The 15,265-nt window shown below is 47.4% G+C and overlaps 1 protein-coding gene across 3 annotated transcripts; it reads right to left on the bottom strand.

Moving 5' to 3' along the window:
• Positions 1–1,028: 1,028 nt before the first annotated feature.
• On the bottom strand, positions 1,029–9,895 carry FOXR1 (forkhead box R1). Of its 3 annotated transcripts, none has more exons than XM_072812508.1 (6): positions 9,644–9,895; positions 3,673–3,747; positions 3,331–3,584; positions 2,864–3,090; positions 1,574–1,812; positions 1,029–1,105 (listed from the first exon to the last, which is right to left on the bottom strand). In XM_072812508.1, exons 1-6 carry the CDS (start codon positions 9,702–9,704, stop codon positions 1,077–1,079), a joined length of 885 nt encoding a protein of 294 aa, XP_072668609.1. In that variant the 5' UTR covers positions 9,705–9,895; the 3' UTR covers positions 1,029–1,076. The 3 variants fall into 3 exon arrangements, with proteins under 3 accessions (XP_072668609.1, XP_072668606.1, XP_072668599.1); XM_072812505.1 differs by lacking the exon at positions 9,644–9,895 and adding an exon at positions 3,891–4,029; XM_072812498.1 differs by lacking the exon at positions 9,644–9,895 and adding an exon at positions 3,917–3,975.
• Positions 9,896–15,265: the final 5,370 nt, after the last annotated feature.

Raw genomic sequence — 15,265 nt, 5'->3', positions numbered from 1 at the left:
AGACCAAAAAATAAAAAAATAAAAAACACAATCATCCTTTATTTTGCAGATTAGCTGCATTCCTGAAAAGTTTGGGAAATCTTAAAATAATGCAACAAATACTCTCTGCTTAGGTGTAATACCAAGTTAGGTTCTTAGCTGAACTCCTGGTCGATGACCCGAGTTATGAGGGTCAATTCTTCAAGGTCAAAATGCCTCCAGCACGGAGATCTGCAGCCCTGGGTTCTGAGAGTGGAGCTGTTTCCCTGCGAGCCTGCTAGGGGATGAGGGGAGAGCAGGAGAGGGAATGAGAAAGGTCATCGCAGGCCTGTGGGAAATTCAGTATTGTCTTCAAGCACAGTCTGAATGTCTGGGGCATCTGGATGCAGCTTTAAACCTCATTCCTTTCTCACTTAGTCTGGGGCTTCTCCATGCTCCCTTAGGACCAAAGGCTGGCAACCTGGACACTGGCTCCTGCCACCAGGAAAGCTGCGGCTGCCCACTAAGGACTCTCGATCTGCCAGTGCTCTGGCTTCTACCCAGGGCATGATGGAGATGAACAGCAAGGCGAGGTGCCCGCAGCTTGGCTCCAACCTCCCACCCCTTGTTCAAAATGGTTAAATGGAGGGGAATGAGGCTCGAACCCAACCATCCCCTTTTCCAAAAAAAATTCTTTCCTCTAACCCTTCTCACTGCTCCTTCTTGGCCTCCTAGGAGGGCCTCTCCTTCCACTGCCCCCCAAGTGATGTGTTCCTTAGGCTTCTTCCCACTGCTCCCAGGTGATTACATCCCCTCCTGTGGATGGCAGGCTGCTTCAAGCTAGCACCTCCCAAGACTATCCTCATCATCCAGAATAGTGGGGATTGGTCCTGAAGGGGGTTGAGGATTTTCTTTCTTGGAGGAATGAAGAGTTCAGGCTCCCTTTGCAGCACACCAGGCGACTGCCTCTGGAGCATCTATCAGCACTGGCGGTGTACACTGCCAGCCTCAGAGCTGCCCTCCACCTCCACCCTGTCCCCATCCTCAGAGACCACACACACACACCAGGCTGCTGCAGGTAACTTTAATAAGGGATGAGCTGACTCCTGCTTCTTGAATTAAAGGTCGAAGAGGAAGGGCATCACATCTGTAAGAAAAAAAAAAAAAAAAAAAAAAGTCAGCAGAACCTATCTGCCCTTCGCAGCTGCTGTTCCCTCAGCCCGGATCTCACAGCGGATAATCTACTTCTCCCTCCAGGCCCCCATGGCACCAGGTCTCCAGAAAGAGAAAAAGCCCCCTTTTGCACATCACCACCGATACCGTGCTTCTTTCGCAGTGTGGCCACCAGTTCCCTAGGCTGCGGGCTGTGGGTCAAGTGTACCTCAGTTGTTTCTCCATCGGGCCCCTAGACCTCAAGTACATGCCAGTGTGGGTGGGGTCCTACCTGGGGCAGGCACCACTGCCATCCTCTTCCCTCCCTACAAACGGTGCCCCGGGCTGCCCGCCCCCGCCCCCAGCCCCATGGTGGGCCCCAGGCTCCTTCCCTGCACACTCAGCCTCAGGTGAGGATGGTCAGGTCCCCTCCCCTGGCCCCTCCGGTGACAGGGCCGCTCACCCGGTTGGCTCATGCACTGCTGGATACTTTGCAGGCGGGTGGAGGCCAGGGCACGGGCCTCCTCGGTAAAGCGGCGGTGTCCCTCCTCAGTCAGCTTCCAGAGGCAGGAGCGGGGCCGCGGGCTCACCCCACTCTGCATGCTGACTGGCACCTTCTCAAAGCTGTCTCGGAAGCAGAGGTTGTGGCGGACGGTATTCTTCCAGCCTTCCGGGGCCGTCCGGAAAAAGGGGAAATGTTGTCTGTGGACAGGGAGGAACGGTCAGGAAAGGCACAGTTCCAGGGGATCCCGTGGGGGCTCCCCGGGGGGCTCAGCGGTTTAGTGCCGCCTTCGGCCCAGGACAGGATCCTGGAGACCCAGGATCGAGTCCCACATCGGGCTCCCAGCATGGAGCCTGCTTCTCCCTCTGCCTGTGTCTCTGCCCCTCTCTCTCTCTCTCTCTCTCTCTCTCTCTCTCTCTCTCTCTGTGTCTCATGAATAAGTAAATAAATATTTATTTATTTGTATAAATGAATGAATGAATGAGGGTGCCTGGGTGGCTTAGTCCGTTAAGTGTCTGCCTTCTGCCTTCGGCTCAGGTCATGACCTCAGGGTCCTGGGACTGAGCCCCACGTTGGGCTCCCTGCTCAGTACGGAGTCTGTTTCTCCCTCTCCCTCTTCCCTCCCCCTGGTCATGTGCTCTTTCTCTCAAATAAATAAATAAAATCTAAAAAATAAAAAAAGCTAAATGTGACTCCCTTCTCGATTGGGTGCCCCTGGGGGTGTGCAGGGAGCTCTGTCAGTCCAGCCCGAAGGGAAAGCATGTGAGAAACTGTTGGGGAAACCAGACTTTCTACTGGATAATCTTGACAGGGAGGATGGGAGAATTTCTGACCTAGATGAATTTATGTTTTAAAGAACTAAGGTATAAAATGGGTGGCTCAGTTATGCATCATGTTATGATCCTGGGGTCTTGGGATCAAGCCACAATAGTGAGGAGTCTGCCTCTCCCTTTCCCTCTGCTCTCTTTCTCTAAGAAATAAATACAATCTTTAAAAAAAATAAAATGGTTGGAGTTTTAGATGTGAACAGGGTGGACATGGATATCTTCCTGTACACGGGATATGTGGACACACGTTTGGGGACAACCCAGAAGCAGTGCCTGGGAAGGAAGGCCTGGGAACACATTTCTCCTTTCAGACTCACATGGCAAACCAAGGCAGCAGTCCAGGGCCACTGGCAGGTTGGAAAGTAGCTGACCAAGGGCCCTGACCCCCCCTTCCCCTCCTCACAGGGCCCCCCGTGGCACATACCGAGTGAAACTGTAGATCTGTTGCACGTTGAGGCCACAGGGGGAACTGTTTCTTAATGCCAGTGCAATTAGGTGGAAGTAATTGAGGGGGGGCCGGGACCAGAGCCTCCCCTCCTGGCTGTTGGCTTGCCGGAGCCTCCGACTCTGGAGGGGGGCCCTTTTGTAAGGGGACGGGAGGGCCACAGAGGAGCTGTCATCCTGGTCCTCAGCCTCCTCCTCTTCTGTGAGCTAGAGGAGCACAGAGTAGGAACTGGTCCTAACTCCACAGCCTCTACTCCAGGGGTGCAGTGGCAGGGAGGGGGAGTGCTCTAGGGCCACCATCCGGGCTTCTCCCCAACCCAAGGGTGCGGCTAACTTCTGAACCCATTAACTCTCAGTTATCCTAAGCAAGCAGACCTCTCTGCTGCATCATCCCTATGCCTGCCCAAGCCCAGCCCAAGTCCAGCCCTCGGGCCCAGAAATCCCTACCTCCCAGGTGCTGGGGGAAGAAGCCACCCGCTTCCGCTTCCGAGGAGGAGACTGCTCGCTGGAGGAAGGCAGCGACTCCACTGCTGTGGTCTCAGAGCTGTTGGTGAAGTCTTCCTCTTTCAGGGGTGGCTGAGCGAAGGGAAGCGTGCTCGGCAGATCCTCCCACTTGGGAGATTCTGGGACCTCCAGCTTTCCAGGGGGAAACACGATATTGGGGTTTACCCACATCCACAGGTTGGGCTCAAGAGCTGGGCCTGTGTGGAGAAAAAGGAGATTGTGCACCAGAGCTCACTGGCCTGGGGCCGCACAGCCAGGCCAGGGGACCCACTACCCTCTACATACCATCATCATCAGGGCTGGGTGCTTCTTCCACAGGCACTTTTGGTGGCTCAACTATTCGGAGTCTGTATCTGGCAACTGACAAAAAGAAAGACAGAAATGAGTCAAGTGTCCTAGGATTTCCACTGTGGCCCCAAGGTCCTAGGCCTTGAAGTGTCTCTGGGATCTGGCTGTGTCCCCTGCCCCAAGGGCTATAGGACACCACACGTGACCTCTCTGACCTCCTCATTCTCCTCTCTCCACGTACACGGTCTCCTGAGCCATCTCATGAACGTCTGTGACTTCAGCCACCACCTATCAACTCAGAGCTTCCAAATCTTTATCTCTAACTCAGGCTTCTCTGCTTGCCCATAAATAGACCTGCCTAGGGGAGGGTGCATGTGGGGCTCAGTCAGTTAAATGTCTGCCTTTGCTCCCTACATGGAGCCTGCTTCTCCCTCTGCCTGTGTGTGTGTGTCTCTCTGTCATAAATAAATAAATAAATAAATAAATAAATAAATAAATAAATAAATAAATAAATAAATAAATAAAGTCTGCCTGCCTTTGGCTCAGGTCGTGATCCTAGGGTCCTGGGATAGAGCCCCATGTCAGGCTCCCTGCTGAGCCTGCTTCTCCCTCTCCCTCTGCCTCTCCTCCTCTCTTGTGTGCTTTCTTTCTCAAATAAAATAAAATAAACCTTAAAAAACAAAAGAGCTCCCTATGGGAGGTCTTTACTTGAACAACACACTGGCCCTTTGAACTCAACATTTCTTAAACTAAACTCCATTTTCCAGCTCTTCCCCCTGTATCCCTGGTCTCAGCAAGTGACACTACAACCTAACCAGTCGTTCAGGCCAAACACACGGAAGTGTTCTTGACTCTTCTCTTCCTGGTCTAGCCACACTCAGTCAATCCCCAAGTCCAGCCACAACCCAAATGGTCTGTTTATCTGTTTCTCTAACTCAATCCTATTGCAGTTGGAGCAGCTTCCTAAAATATTAATCCAATCTCGTCATTCTTCTGCTTATAAACTTTTGATGCCTTTCCATGATGTTTGGGCCACACTGAAGTTCCTTGAGATAGTTTTGAAGGCCCTGGCTCCTCATCAGTGTTGTCATTCCTCCCAGGCTCTCCACATCTCTAACAGACCACACTCTAGATCCTAGGCCTTTCCACAAGCTGTTGTCTTTGCCAGAAACACTCTTCCCTCTTCCCGCTGCCCTAGTTAGCTGCTAGTCACCCAGTATGTTTCCATTTTGTTTTTTTAAGATATATTTATTTGAGAGAGAGTGAGAGCGAGTGGGGGTAAGGGGAGAGGGAGAGAGAAGATCTCAAGCAGACTCTCTGCTGAGCCTGGAACCCGATGTGGGGCTTGATCCCTTGACCCAGGAGATCATGATCTGAGCCAAAATCACAAGTTAGATGCTCAAGTGACTGAGTCACCCAAGTGCCCCTGTCATGTTTCTGTTTAAACATCTTTCTAAAGCAGGCCTTCTCTGACTACCTGTCCAAAACACTCACATAATAAACATTTTTATCATAATTACTTTGCTTAATGTCTATCTCCAGGTCTGTCTTGTTCACTGCCTGGCACATGGGTGTAGGAGCTCAGCTTAACTGGATGAATGTCTACATGGTGGGCTAAGAGTATATCAAGTGTATATTAGAGCTATCTGTTTGGCACGATGCTGGCTCCTTGGGATTAGGGGCCATAACTTTCACCTCCCCTCCATGGACCCCAGGAATGTCATCATATTGCAGTTGAATCTAGGTTTTTATCTGGAAAATAATGATATACCTGTTGGAGAGCTCAGTAATTAGAAAGGATGCCCATTACATTGCTAACAATGCTCAACATAGTATTTGAAAAGAGGAAAAAATAGAGATATAAAGTTGGAAAGAAAAAAACAATACTATCATTATTTATAGAGCCACACAAAATAAATATACAAATTATTAGAACCAATAAGGGCAGGTAGCTCAGCGGTTTGGTGCCACCTTTGGCTCGGGGCCTGATACTGGGGACCTGGAATTGAGTCCCACGTTGTCTCCCTGCATGGAGCCTGCTTCTCCCTCTGCCTGTGTCTCTGTCTCTCGGTCTCTCATGAATAAATAAATAAAATCTTAAAAAAAAAAAAAAAGAACCAATAAGGGCCTAGCAAGTTTGCTGGATATAAGAACAACATACTAATCAACACTGTTCCTCCATAGCAGCATGAAGAAACTGGAAAATGAAATTTCTATTACTTATTATTATATTATTTGGTTGCAGTTGCATCAAATTATAAAGTATATGGGGCACCTGGGTGGCTCAGTGGTTGAGCATCTCCCTTCCACTCAGGGCGTGATCCTGGGGTCCTGGGTTGAGTCCCACATTGGGCTCCCTGCAGGGAGCCTGCTTCTCCCTCTGCCTATGTCTCGGTCCCTCTCTGTGTCTTTCATGAATAAATAAAACCTTTTAAAAAAGTATAAAGTATCTAGGAATTAACCTATCAAAGAATAAACTAGACATTCATGAGAAAAAGATGCAATCACTATTTAAGGACATCCCTCCCTTCCTGGCACAGATGTCCTCATGCTTTCTCAAGGACAATGTTCCAACCAACCACTCCTCTATTTACTGTTTTTGGTGTGTGTATGTCTGTTGGATTGTTTTTATCAGCATTCAAGTATGATGTTAATTCTCATCTTATTGAACAGACCTTCTTTGGCACCCATTTTCTGTGCCAGGCCACTGTGCTCTGTGTTTTCCTTTGAGGCAGAACCCCTAGAAAGAATCCCCTTTTCTTTCAATCTCCACTTCTCCTTCCACCCTTGAAACCTTGCCAATCAGGCTTTTTTTTAAATTAATTAATTTATTTATTCATAAGACTCGCAGAGAGAGGCAGAGACATAGGTAGAGGGAGGAGCAGGCTCCCCACAGGGAGCCCGATGTGGGACTCCATCCCAGGACCCTGGGATCATGACCTGAGCCAAAGGCAGATGCTCAACTGCTGAGCCACCCAGGTGCCCCCAATCAGGCTTTCATCTCTACCACCCCACCCAAACCACCATCATCATGGTCACCAATGACATCTGCTGTGCTAAATCCAATTGTCCTTATACCTCACACCTGACCTCCCAAGGGCTAGTCCTCTCATCTGACCACTCCTTCCTTGACACGCTTTCTTCCCTTCCTTCCAGGAGACCGTGATTTCTCAGTTTTGGTTCTCAATGGTCATTTCCTTAATTTTGGCTGGTTATCTCTTTTCTCTCCAGTATCTTTACAATGGGATATCCCCAGGGCTCGTGCTTGGTTTTTCCTCACTCCTTAAATGCTACCCACATACCAAAGACTCAAAATATACCTCCCTCTAGTACTCCAGACTTATATATTCACCTGCTTACTCAACATTTTTACTTGGAGATCTAAAAAGTATGCCAAACTCAGCATGTCCTGAACAGAATTCCTGATCTTCCTCCCTAAATCTGTCCTACCAGAAGCTTCTCCTGTTTCAGTATCAGGCCACTCCATTTTTTTTTTTACTTAATCAGCCAAAACTTTGGAGGAGGAATTTTTTTTTTTTTTAAGATTTTATTTATTTTTTCATGAGACACACACAGGGAGGCAGAGGCGTAGGCAGAGGGAGAAGCAGGAGCCCAGTGTGGGACTCGATCCCAGAACTCCAGGATCATGCCCTGGGCTGAATGAAGGCAGACGTCCAACTGCTGAGCCACCCAGGTGTCCCTGGAGGAGTGATTCCAGTCTCACTTTCTTACACTACATATCCATCAGCGAATCCAGATGGTTCTCCCGTCTCTGCCACCACTCTGACCCTCCAGCCTACCACCATCTCTTGTCTGGATCACAGTAGCAGCCTAGGCTGCTGGCTTCTTATCTCCAAATTTATAATATACCCTCCACCCAACAGCCACAGCTATCTTTTTAGAATATAGATCACGCAACATCAGTTACATAATTTGCAGGGCCCAGTGCCAAATGAAAACGAAGGGTTCCTTGCTCAAAAATTAAAAATCTCAAGACAGTGATAGAGCATCAAGCCAAGTACCAGCCCCCTTTGCCCCCTTTACATGGGTCACACACTTGGGAAGCATGAATCACATCACTTCTTTGCTCAAAACCTTTCAACCATGTCACCTCTTACTCAAAATGAACTCGAAGGAAAAAAAAATATCAACTCGAAGGTTCTTAGAGTGGAACATAGGCTCTTCTGGATCTCTGCTCCACACCCTCTGAACTTCCTTCTGTATTTAAGTTTGACCCAGCTTCACTGGCCTCCTTCCTGTGCCTCAAACACTCTAGGTATATTCCCTCCTTAGGAGTTTTACCCTATTTCTTCTGCCTGAGAAACTTTTCCTCTAAATATCCTTTTGACTCATTGTCTCACCTCCTCAACTCTGCTCCAATATTATGTTCCCAAGGAAACCCAACCTGATGACCCTATTTAAAACTGCAGCCAAAAAAAAAAAAGGGGGGGGGGGCAGCCCGGTGGCTCAGCCGTTTAGCGCCGCCTTCTGCATGGGGTGTGATCCTGGAGACCTGGGATGGAGTCCCAGGTCGGGCTCCCTGCATGGAGCCTGCTTCTCCCTCTGCTTGTGTCTCTGCCTCTGTCATGAATAAATAAATAAAATCTTAAAAAAAAAAAAAAAAAAAAAAACTGCAGCCAGGGGCGTCTGGGTAGCTCAGCAGTTGAACATCTGCCTTTGGCTCAGGTCATGATCCTGGGGTTCAGAGATTGAGTACCGCATTAGGCTCCTGCATGGAGCCTGCTTCTCCCTCTGCCTCTGTCTCTCTGTGTCTCTCATGAAAAAAGAAATAAAATATTTAGACTTGTCTGTTTTGTTTGTTATAGATCACCAGTGTCTAGAACATCACCTGCAAATTGGAGGTGCTCAATAAATATTTCTTAATCAATGAAGATATAGGAATTCTTAGCATTACTTATAGTGGCAGAGAGAGCCAAAGGAGAACTAAAATGCAAAAGATAGTATATGCAGATGACAGAATATCACTGCACTATGGGAAATAATCAGATATTTGTTCAGCAACCAGAGTAGCTCTAAAAAACAATGGAAGCAGGCAAAAAAAAAAAAAAACCACACACAAAAAAAACAAGGAGCATTAATTAAGGTCATCTATAAACATAAAATAATGTTAAAGAGTTCTCAAAGATACACCTATCTAAAGACATTAAAACAATGAGGGTGGGGACGCCTGGGTGGCTCAGCACTAGAGCATCTGCCTTCCACTCAGGTCGTGATCCCGGGGTCCCCGGTGGAGCCTCGCATGGGGCTCTCGGAGGAGCCTGCTTCTCCCTCTGCCTATGTCTCTTACGAATTTAAAAACAAAACAAAACCAAGCCCAATTAAGGGTAGATACGTGGGACTGTGGGAGGTGATGGAAGGCGGGGGTGGTGCATTGAACCAGGACAATGGTTAATCCAAGCACCTTGCCCAAACAGATGGCCATAATGTACCACGAGGTAATCACCTCCCTCTGCCCTCCAGGTCCCCCCACCCCCGCCAAAAGTCCTTTAAAAAAAAAAAAAAAAAAAAAAAAGCACGACCGTTCAGCAAATATTGAGCGCCTTTCGGTATCGGCCAGTGTACTAAGAGGGGGGCTTCAGCTCCAGCAAAACTGGTAACTTTTTTAAGAAACAGAACGACTCAAAAATGTGTGGCGTGCCCAACGGCGGTAGGCGCCTGGGAAAGGGGGCTTGGCGAGGCCTAGAAGGTTCTGGGACACAGTGAGGGGTGCGGCGGGGTGGCAGGTGGCTGCTGGACCCGCGCCCACCCCGTGGGCTCTCCCCCCCAGCCCCGCGTTCCGCTCCCCCCCGGTGGGGACAGGGGAGGGGGCGCCCACTCCGCCCAGGGGCGTGGGACCCCAAGGCCGCGGCGGCTCCGGGCCGGCCCGCGGGGTCCCAGGGGTCCTGGGGGGCCGAGCGCCCCGCCCCGCCCCCCCCCGCCGCGCCCCTCCCCCACGGCCCGCGCTCACGGTTCTGCTCGGCCAGGGGCAGGTGCGCCGTGGTGAAGGCCAGGAAGGACTCATTGCCCATGTCCCAGTCCAGCAAGCCCGGGACCTGGCCATGGAGGCTGGCCCAGAGGTCGCGGTGCCGGAGCCTGAGGTCCACCGTCGGGGAGGGCAGGTCCCGGGCAGAGGCTGGAGGCTCCGCGGCTTCCTGGGCCCGGCGCGGCGCGGCCCGCTCAGGTGCGGGGCGGCTCCAGTTTGACGCCTCGCCGCGGCCTCCACCCGCTGCTCCCGCCACCTCGCGCCTCTGCCCTCGACGCTTTTATGGGGGCCCGGGGGGCCCGAAGGGAAGGGCGCCAGGTCCTCTTCCCGCTCGGCGTTTGCACGAAGCTCTTCCTGCGTTTACTAAGTTTCTGGACCACTGACGACCGACCCCGTGGTCGCATTAATAGCTACTTTCTAGACGTTCTGATAGATTTTACGGCTTAGCCAAGATCTCACCCGTAGTACTTGGTGGAGATAGGATTGGAGGGTGGGTTTGGGTTTTTTTTTTGTTTTGCTTTTAATCATTTCAAATTTACAGAAAAGTCCCAAGAATAGTATAAAAATTCCTGTATCCCTGGATCCTGTAATCCACCAATGACGCCAAGTATTAACATTTTATCACATTTTAATTTTTCTCTCCGTATACGAGACACTGATTATTTTTTCTGAACTAAGACTAATTTGCAGACCTTAATGCCCCTTTACCCATAAATACTTCCGTGTGTATTTCCTAAAAGCAGGGATATTGGCATACATAACCAGAAAACCAGAAATGAGAACATTATCAAAATCAGAAAATTTAACATTGACTCAATACTATATTTAACATACAGATTTTATTCAAATTTCACTAATTGTCCCAATGACACCCTTTGTATATATTTGCTCTCTGGTCTAGGATCTGATTCAGGCTCATGCATTGCATTTCACCTACAAGCCTTTGTCCTCCTTTTTTTTTTTTTTTTAAGATTTTATTTATTTAAAAAAAAAAAAGATTTTATTTATTTATTTGAGATAGTGAGCATGGGGGGGCAGGGCAGAGGGAGAGGGAGAAGCAGACTCCCCACTGGACAGCGAGCTGCATGTGGGGCTCCATCCCAGGACCCTGGGATCTTTTTTTTTTTATAAATTTTTTTTTTATTTTTATTTATTTATGATAGTCACAGAGAGAGAGAGAGAGAGAGGCAGAGACACAGGCAGAGGGAGAAGCAGGCTCCATGCACCGGGAGCCTGACGTGGGATTCGATCCCGGGTCTCCAGGATCGCGCCCTGGGCCGAAGGCAGGCGCCAAACCGCTGCGCCACCCAGGGATCCCTGACCCTGGGATCTTGACCAGAGCCGAAGGCAGACGCTTTACTGACTGAGCCACCCAGGCACTCCTTTTGTCTTCCTTTCATCCTGAGCAGTTTCTCAGCCTTTTAAATCTTTCACAACATTGACATTTGGGGAAGAATACAGGCCATTTATTTTGTAAAACGTCCCTTAGTTTGGGTTTGTCTGATGTTTCCTCATAATTAGACTTGTGCATTTTGGACAAGAATATCACATGAAATGTTGCTTCCTTCTCAGTCACTCACATCAAGAGGCATGCGATGCCAGTGTCTCTTATTATTCAAGTGATGTTAACTTCAATCACTTGGTTTAGTGGTATCCACCAGGTTTCTCAAGGGTAGTTACCTTTTTCCCCCCTGCTCTCTCTCTTTTGTAATTAGTAAGTAATTTGTGGGAAGATACTTTGATCTACAATCCTATTCCTCAGGGCACCTGGCTGGCTCAGTCGAGGGAGCATGTGACTCTTGATCACAGGGTTGTGAGTTTGAGCCCTACCTTGGGTGTAGGGATTACTTAAATCTTTATTTAAAAAAAAATAAAATCCTGTTCTGAAAAAAAAAAAACTTAAAAAAAAAATCCTATTCCTCATCAAGGTTAGGCCCATTAATTCTAATATCCATTTATAATTTTTGCCAGAATCAATCATTTCTATGATGAATGTAAAATGATTTCTCTAGGGAACCCTGGGTGGCACAGTGGTTTAGTGCCTGCCTTTGGCCCAGGGCGCGATCCAGGAGACCAGGAATCGAATCCCACGTCGGGCTCCCGGTGCATGGAGCCCGCTTCTCCCTCTGCCTATGTCTCTGCCTCTCTCTCTCTCTCTGTCTCTCTCTCTCTGTGACTATCATAAATAAATAAAAATTAAAAAAAATGATTTCTCTAAATTCATCATTTAATTGACATTCTATTATAAGGAAGAGCTTTTCTGTATCTCATATATTTTTAAAGATTTATTTATTTATTGAGAGAGAGAGAGATAGAGAGGAGCAGAAGGAGAAGGAGAAGAATCTTAAGTGGACTCCCTGTTGCGCAACAAGCCTAATGCAGGGCTCAGGTTCAGGACCCTGAGCGGAAACCAAGAATCATGCTCAACCGACTGCGCCACCCAGGTGCCCCTATTTTTGTAAAGACTTTACTTATTTTTAAAGATTTTATTCATTTATTCATGAGAGACACAGAGAGAGAGGCAGAGACATAGGCAGAGGGAGAAGCAGGCTCGCTGCAGGAGCTTGATGCGGAACTCGATTTGAGGACCTCGGAATCATGACCTGAGCTGAAAGGAGACGCTCAACCACTGAGCCACCCAGGTGCCCCTATTATTTTTTTTAAGATTTCATTTATTTATTTGAGAGAGAGAAAGAGAGAAGGAACACAAGCCAGGGGGAGGGACAGAGGGAGAAGCAGGATCCCCACCAAGTGAGGAGCCAAACATGGGGCCCAATTCAGGCCGGATCCCAGGACCCTGTGATTATGACCTGAGCCAAAGGCAGACACTCAACTAGGCCACCCAGGTGCCCCTTATTCAATTAAATTAATTAATTTATTTTTAAGATTTTATTTATTTGAGAGAGAGAGGAAAGCATGAGCAAGGGAGGAGAGGGGCAGATGAAAAGCAGACTCCCTGCTGAGCAGGGAGCCTATTGTGGGGTTCCATCCCAGAACCGCGAGATCATGACCTGAGCTGAAGGCAGATGTTTAACCGACTAAGCCACCCAGGTGCCCCTATTTATTTATTTTTTAACTTCCAAGAGGTTGGGATTTTAAGTAACTTCTACACTCAATATGGGGCTTGAACTTACAACCTTGAGGTCAAGAGTCGCATGCTCCACCAACTGAGCCAGCCAGGCACCCCCTTATCTCATACTTGTTTGTTGTCAGTATGGATCCAAAGGATTCTTAGAGTGCATTATTGATAATTATTAATTATAACAACTTACTATAATTATTATAAAATTCTATAATTCTAAAATTGTCCCAGATTTGACCAGTGGGTAAACTAGCCCCCTTTGGTTCTTCTGGGCATCTGGGCTGCCTGTCAGATCCCATGCATCCTGTACTGTGCTACCTGTGGCTTGTCTAATAGACCAGGAACTTTGAGGATACCTCAATAAATGTTTTTTTAACTACAGTGAAAACAACAGCTTCCCTTTTAAAAATTTGCTAGGAAAAAAAAAAATTTGCTAGGACTCTACCTTTAATACCAATAATAGTAATTTTAATGCTAATATCTCTAATTGTTTTTTTTAAGATTTTATTTATTCATGAGAGGCACACAGAGAGAGAAAGGCAGAGACATAGGCAGAGAGAGAAGCAGGCTCCACGCAGGGAACCCGATGTGGGACTCGATCCTGGGACTCCAGGATCATGCCCGGGGCCGAAGGCAGTTGCTCAACCACTGAGTCACCCAGGCGTCCCTAATTTCTCTAATTGTAAAAATAATTTATGTTTGGGTTACCTGGATGGCTTAGTGGGTAGAGCATCTTGATCCCTCTGGGTTGAGTTTGAGCCCCACATTGGTGTGGAGATTACTTTAAAAAAATAAAATAAGGGGTGGCTCAGTTGGTTAAGCATCTGACTTCGGCTCAGGCTGTGACCTCAGGGTCCTGGGATGGAGCTCCACATCAGGGTCCCTGCTCAGCGGGGAGTCTGCTTGTCCCTCTCCCTCTGCCCCTCCCCAGCTTGCATGCACTCTCTCTCATAAATGAACAAAATCTTTAAAAACAATTTTTAAGAATTTAAATAGAAAAAAAAACATGCTTGAAGCAGAACACTTGGAAATATAGAAAACACAAAAGGAGAGATGCCTGGGGGCTCAGCAGTTGGGCACCTGCCTTTGGCTCAGGTCATGATCCCAGGATCCCGGATGGAGTCCTGCATCTGGCTCCCTGGGGGGAGCCTGCTTCTCCCTCTGCCTGTGTCTATGTCTCTGCCTCTGTGTGTGTGTGTATGTGTCTCTCATTAATAAAAAAATAAATCTTTTAAAAAAAATGCAAAAGGAGCAACAATAAAGAAAAAAATCATTCTTTGTATCAATCAGAGATAGTAATTGCGTTTTGGCATATATGCTTCCAAAATTTTTCCATATGGGTGTTTCATTTTTGTTTTGTCAAAAATTATTTTTTTTAAAGATTTTATTTATTTATTCATGAGAGACAGAGAAAGAGAGAGAGAGAGAGGTAGAGAGACACAGGCAGAGGGAGAAGCAGGCTCCATGTGGAGAGCCTGACGTGGGACTCGATCCTGAGTCTCCAGGATCACACCCCGGCTGCAATGGTGCTAAACCGCTGTGCCACCGGGACTGCCCCCCCAAAATTATTGTAATACATTTCTTTTCAATAGGCCTTTTCAAATCAGTCTACCATTTAAAAATGTTTTATCATACAAGTCATATATCCTATAAGACATTACTATCCATAATATATAAAGAACTACAATTCACACATACACTCAATTTAAAAAGAGGCAGAGCAGCCCGGGTGACTCAGCGGGTTAGCACTGCCTGCAGCCCAGGGCGTGATCCTGGAGACCCGGGATCCAGTCCCGCGTCGGGCTCCCTGCATGGAGCCTGCTTCTCCCTCTGCCTGTGTCTCTCATGAATAAATAAATAAAATCTTTAGAAAAAAAAAGGTATACTAATGTCCCAATAATGACGTGAAAAGATTCTCAACATCACTAATCATTAGGGAAATGCGAATGAAAACTATAAAGAAACACTACTTCACATCCATTGGGATGGCTATCATAAAAACAAATAAATAAAATGCAGAAAATAATAATAAGAGTTGATGAGGATATGGAGAAATTAGAACCCTGGTGCATTGCCAGTGAGAATGTAAAATGGTGTGGGCCTGTGGAAAATGGTATAATGGTTCCTCAAAAAATTAAACAGAATCACCACATGATCTAGCCATTCCACTTCTGGGTATACACCCAAAAGTACTGAGTGCATAGACCTGAACAGATGTTTGTACAATAACTAAAAGGTAGAAACAACACAAATGTCCATCAGCAGGTGAATGCATAAACGAATGTGTTCTCTACATATAATGGCATATTATTTAGCCTTAAAAATGAATTAAAAAATAAATTAAAAAAATGCTTGGGCACAGGCCACAACACAGATGAACCTAGGAAATATTGTGCCAGGTGAAATAAACCAGACACAGAAAGACAAATTGTGCACAATTCCACTTTAATTAGATACCTAGAAGGGCCAAATTCGTAGAGACAGAAAGTGGAATGGTGGTTGATAAGGGTTGGCAGGAGGAGGGA

Source organism: Canis lupus, chromosome 3, assembly GCF_048164855.1.
Source record: "Canis lupus baileyi chromosome 3, mCanLup2.hap1, whole genome shotgun sequence".
In the NCBI taxonomy this organism is placed as follows: domain Eukaryota; kingdom Metazoa; phylum Chordata; class Mammalia; order Carnivora; family Canidae; genus Canis; species Canis lupus.
The sequence above is the reverse complement of the archived record's forward strand: the minus strand, read 5'-3'. Positions and strand labels throughout refer to the sequence as shown.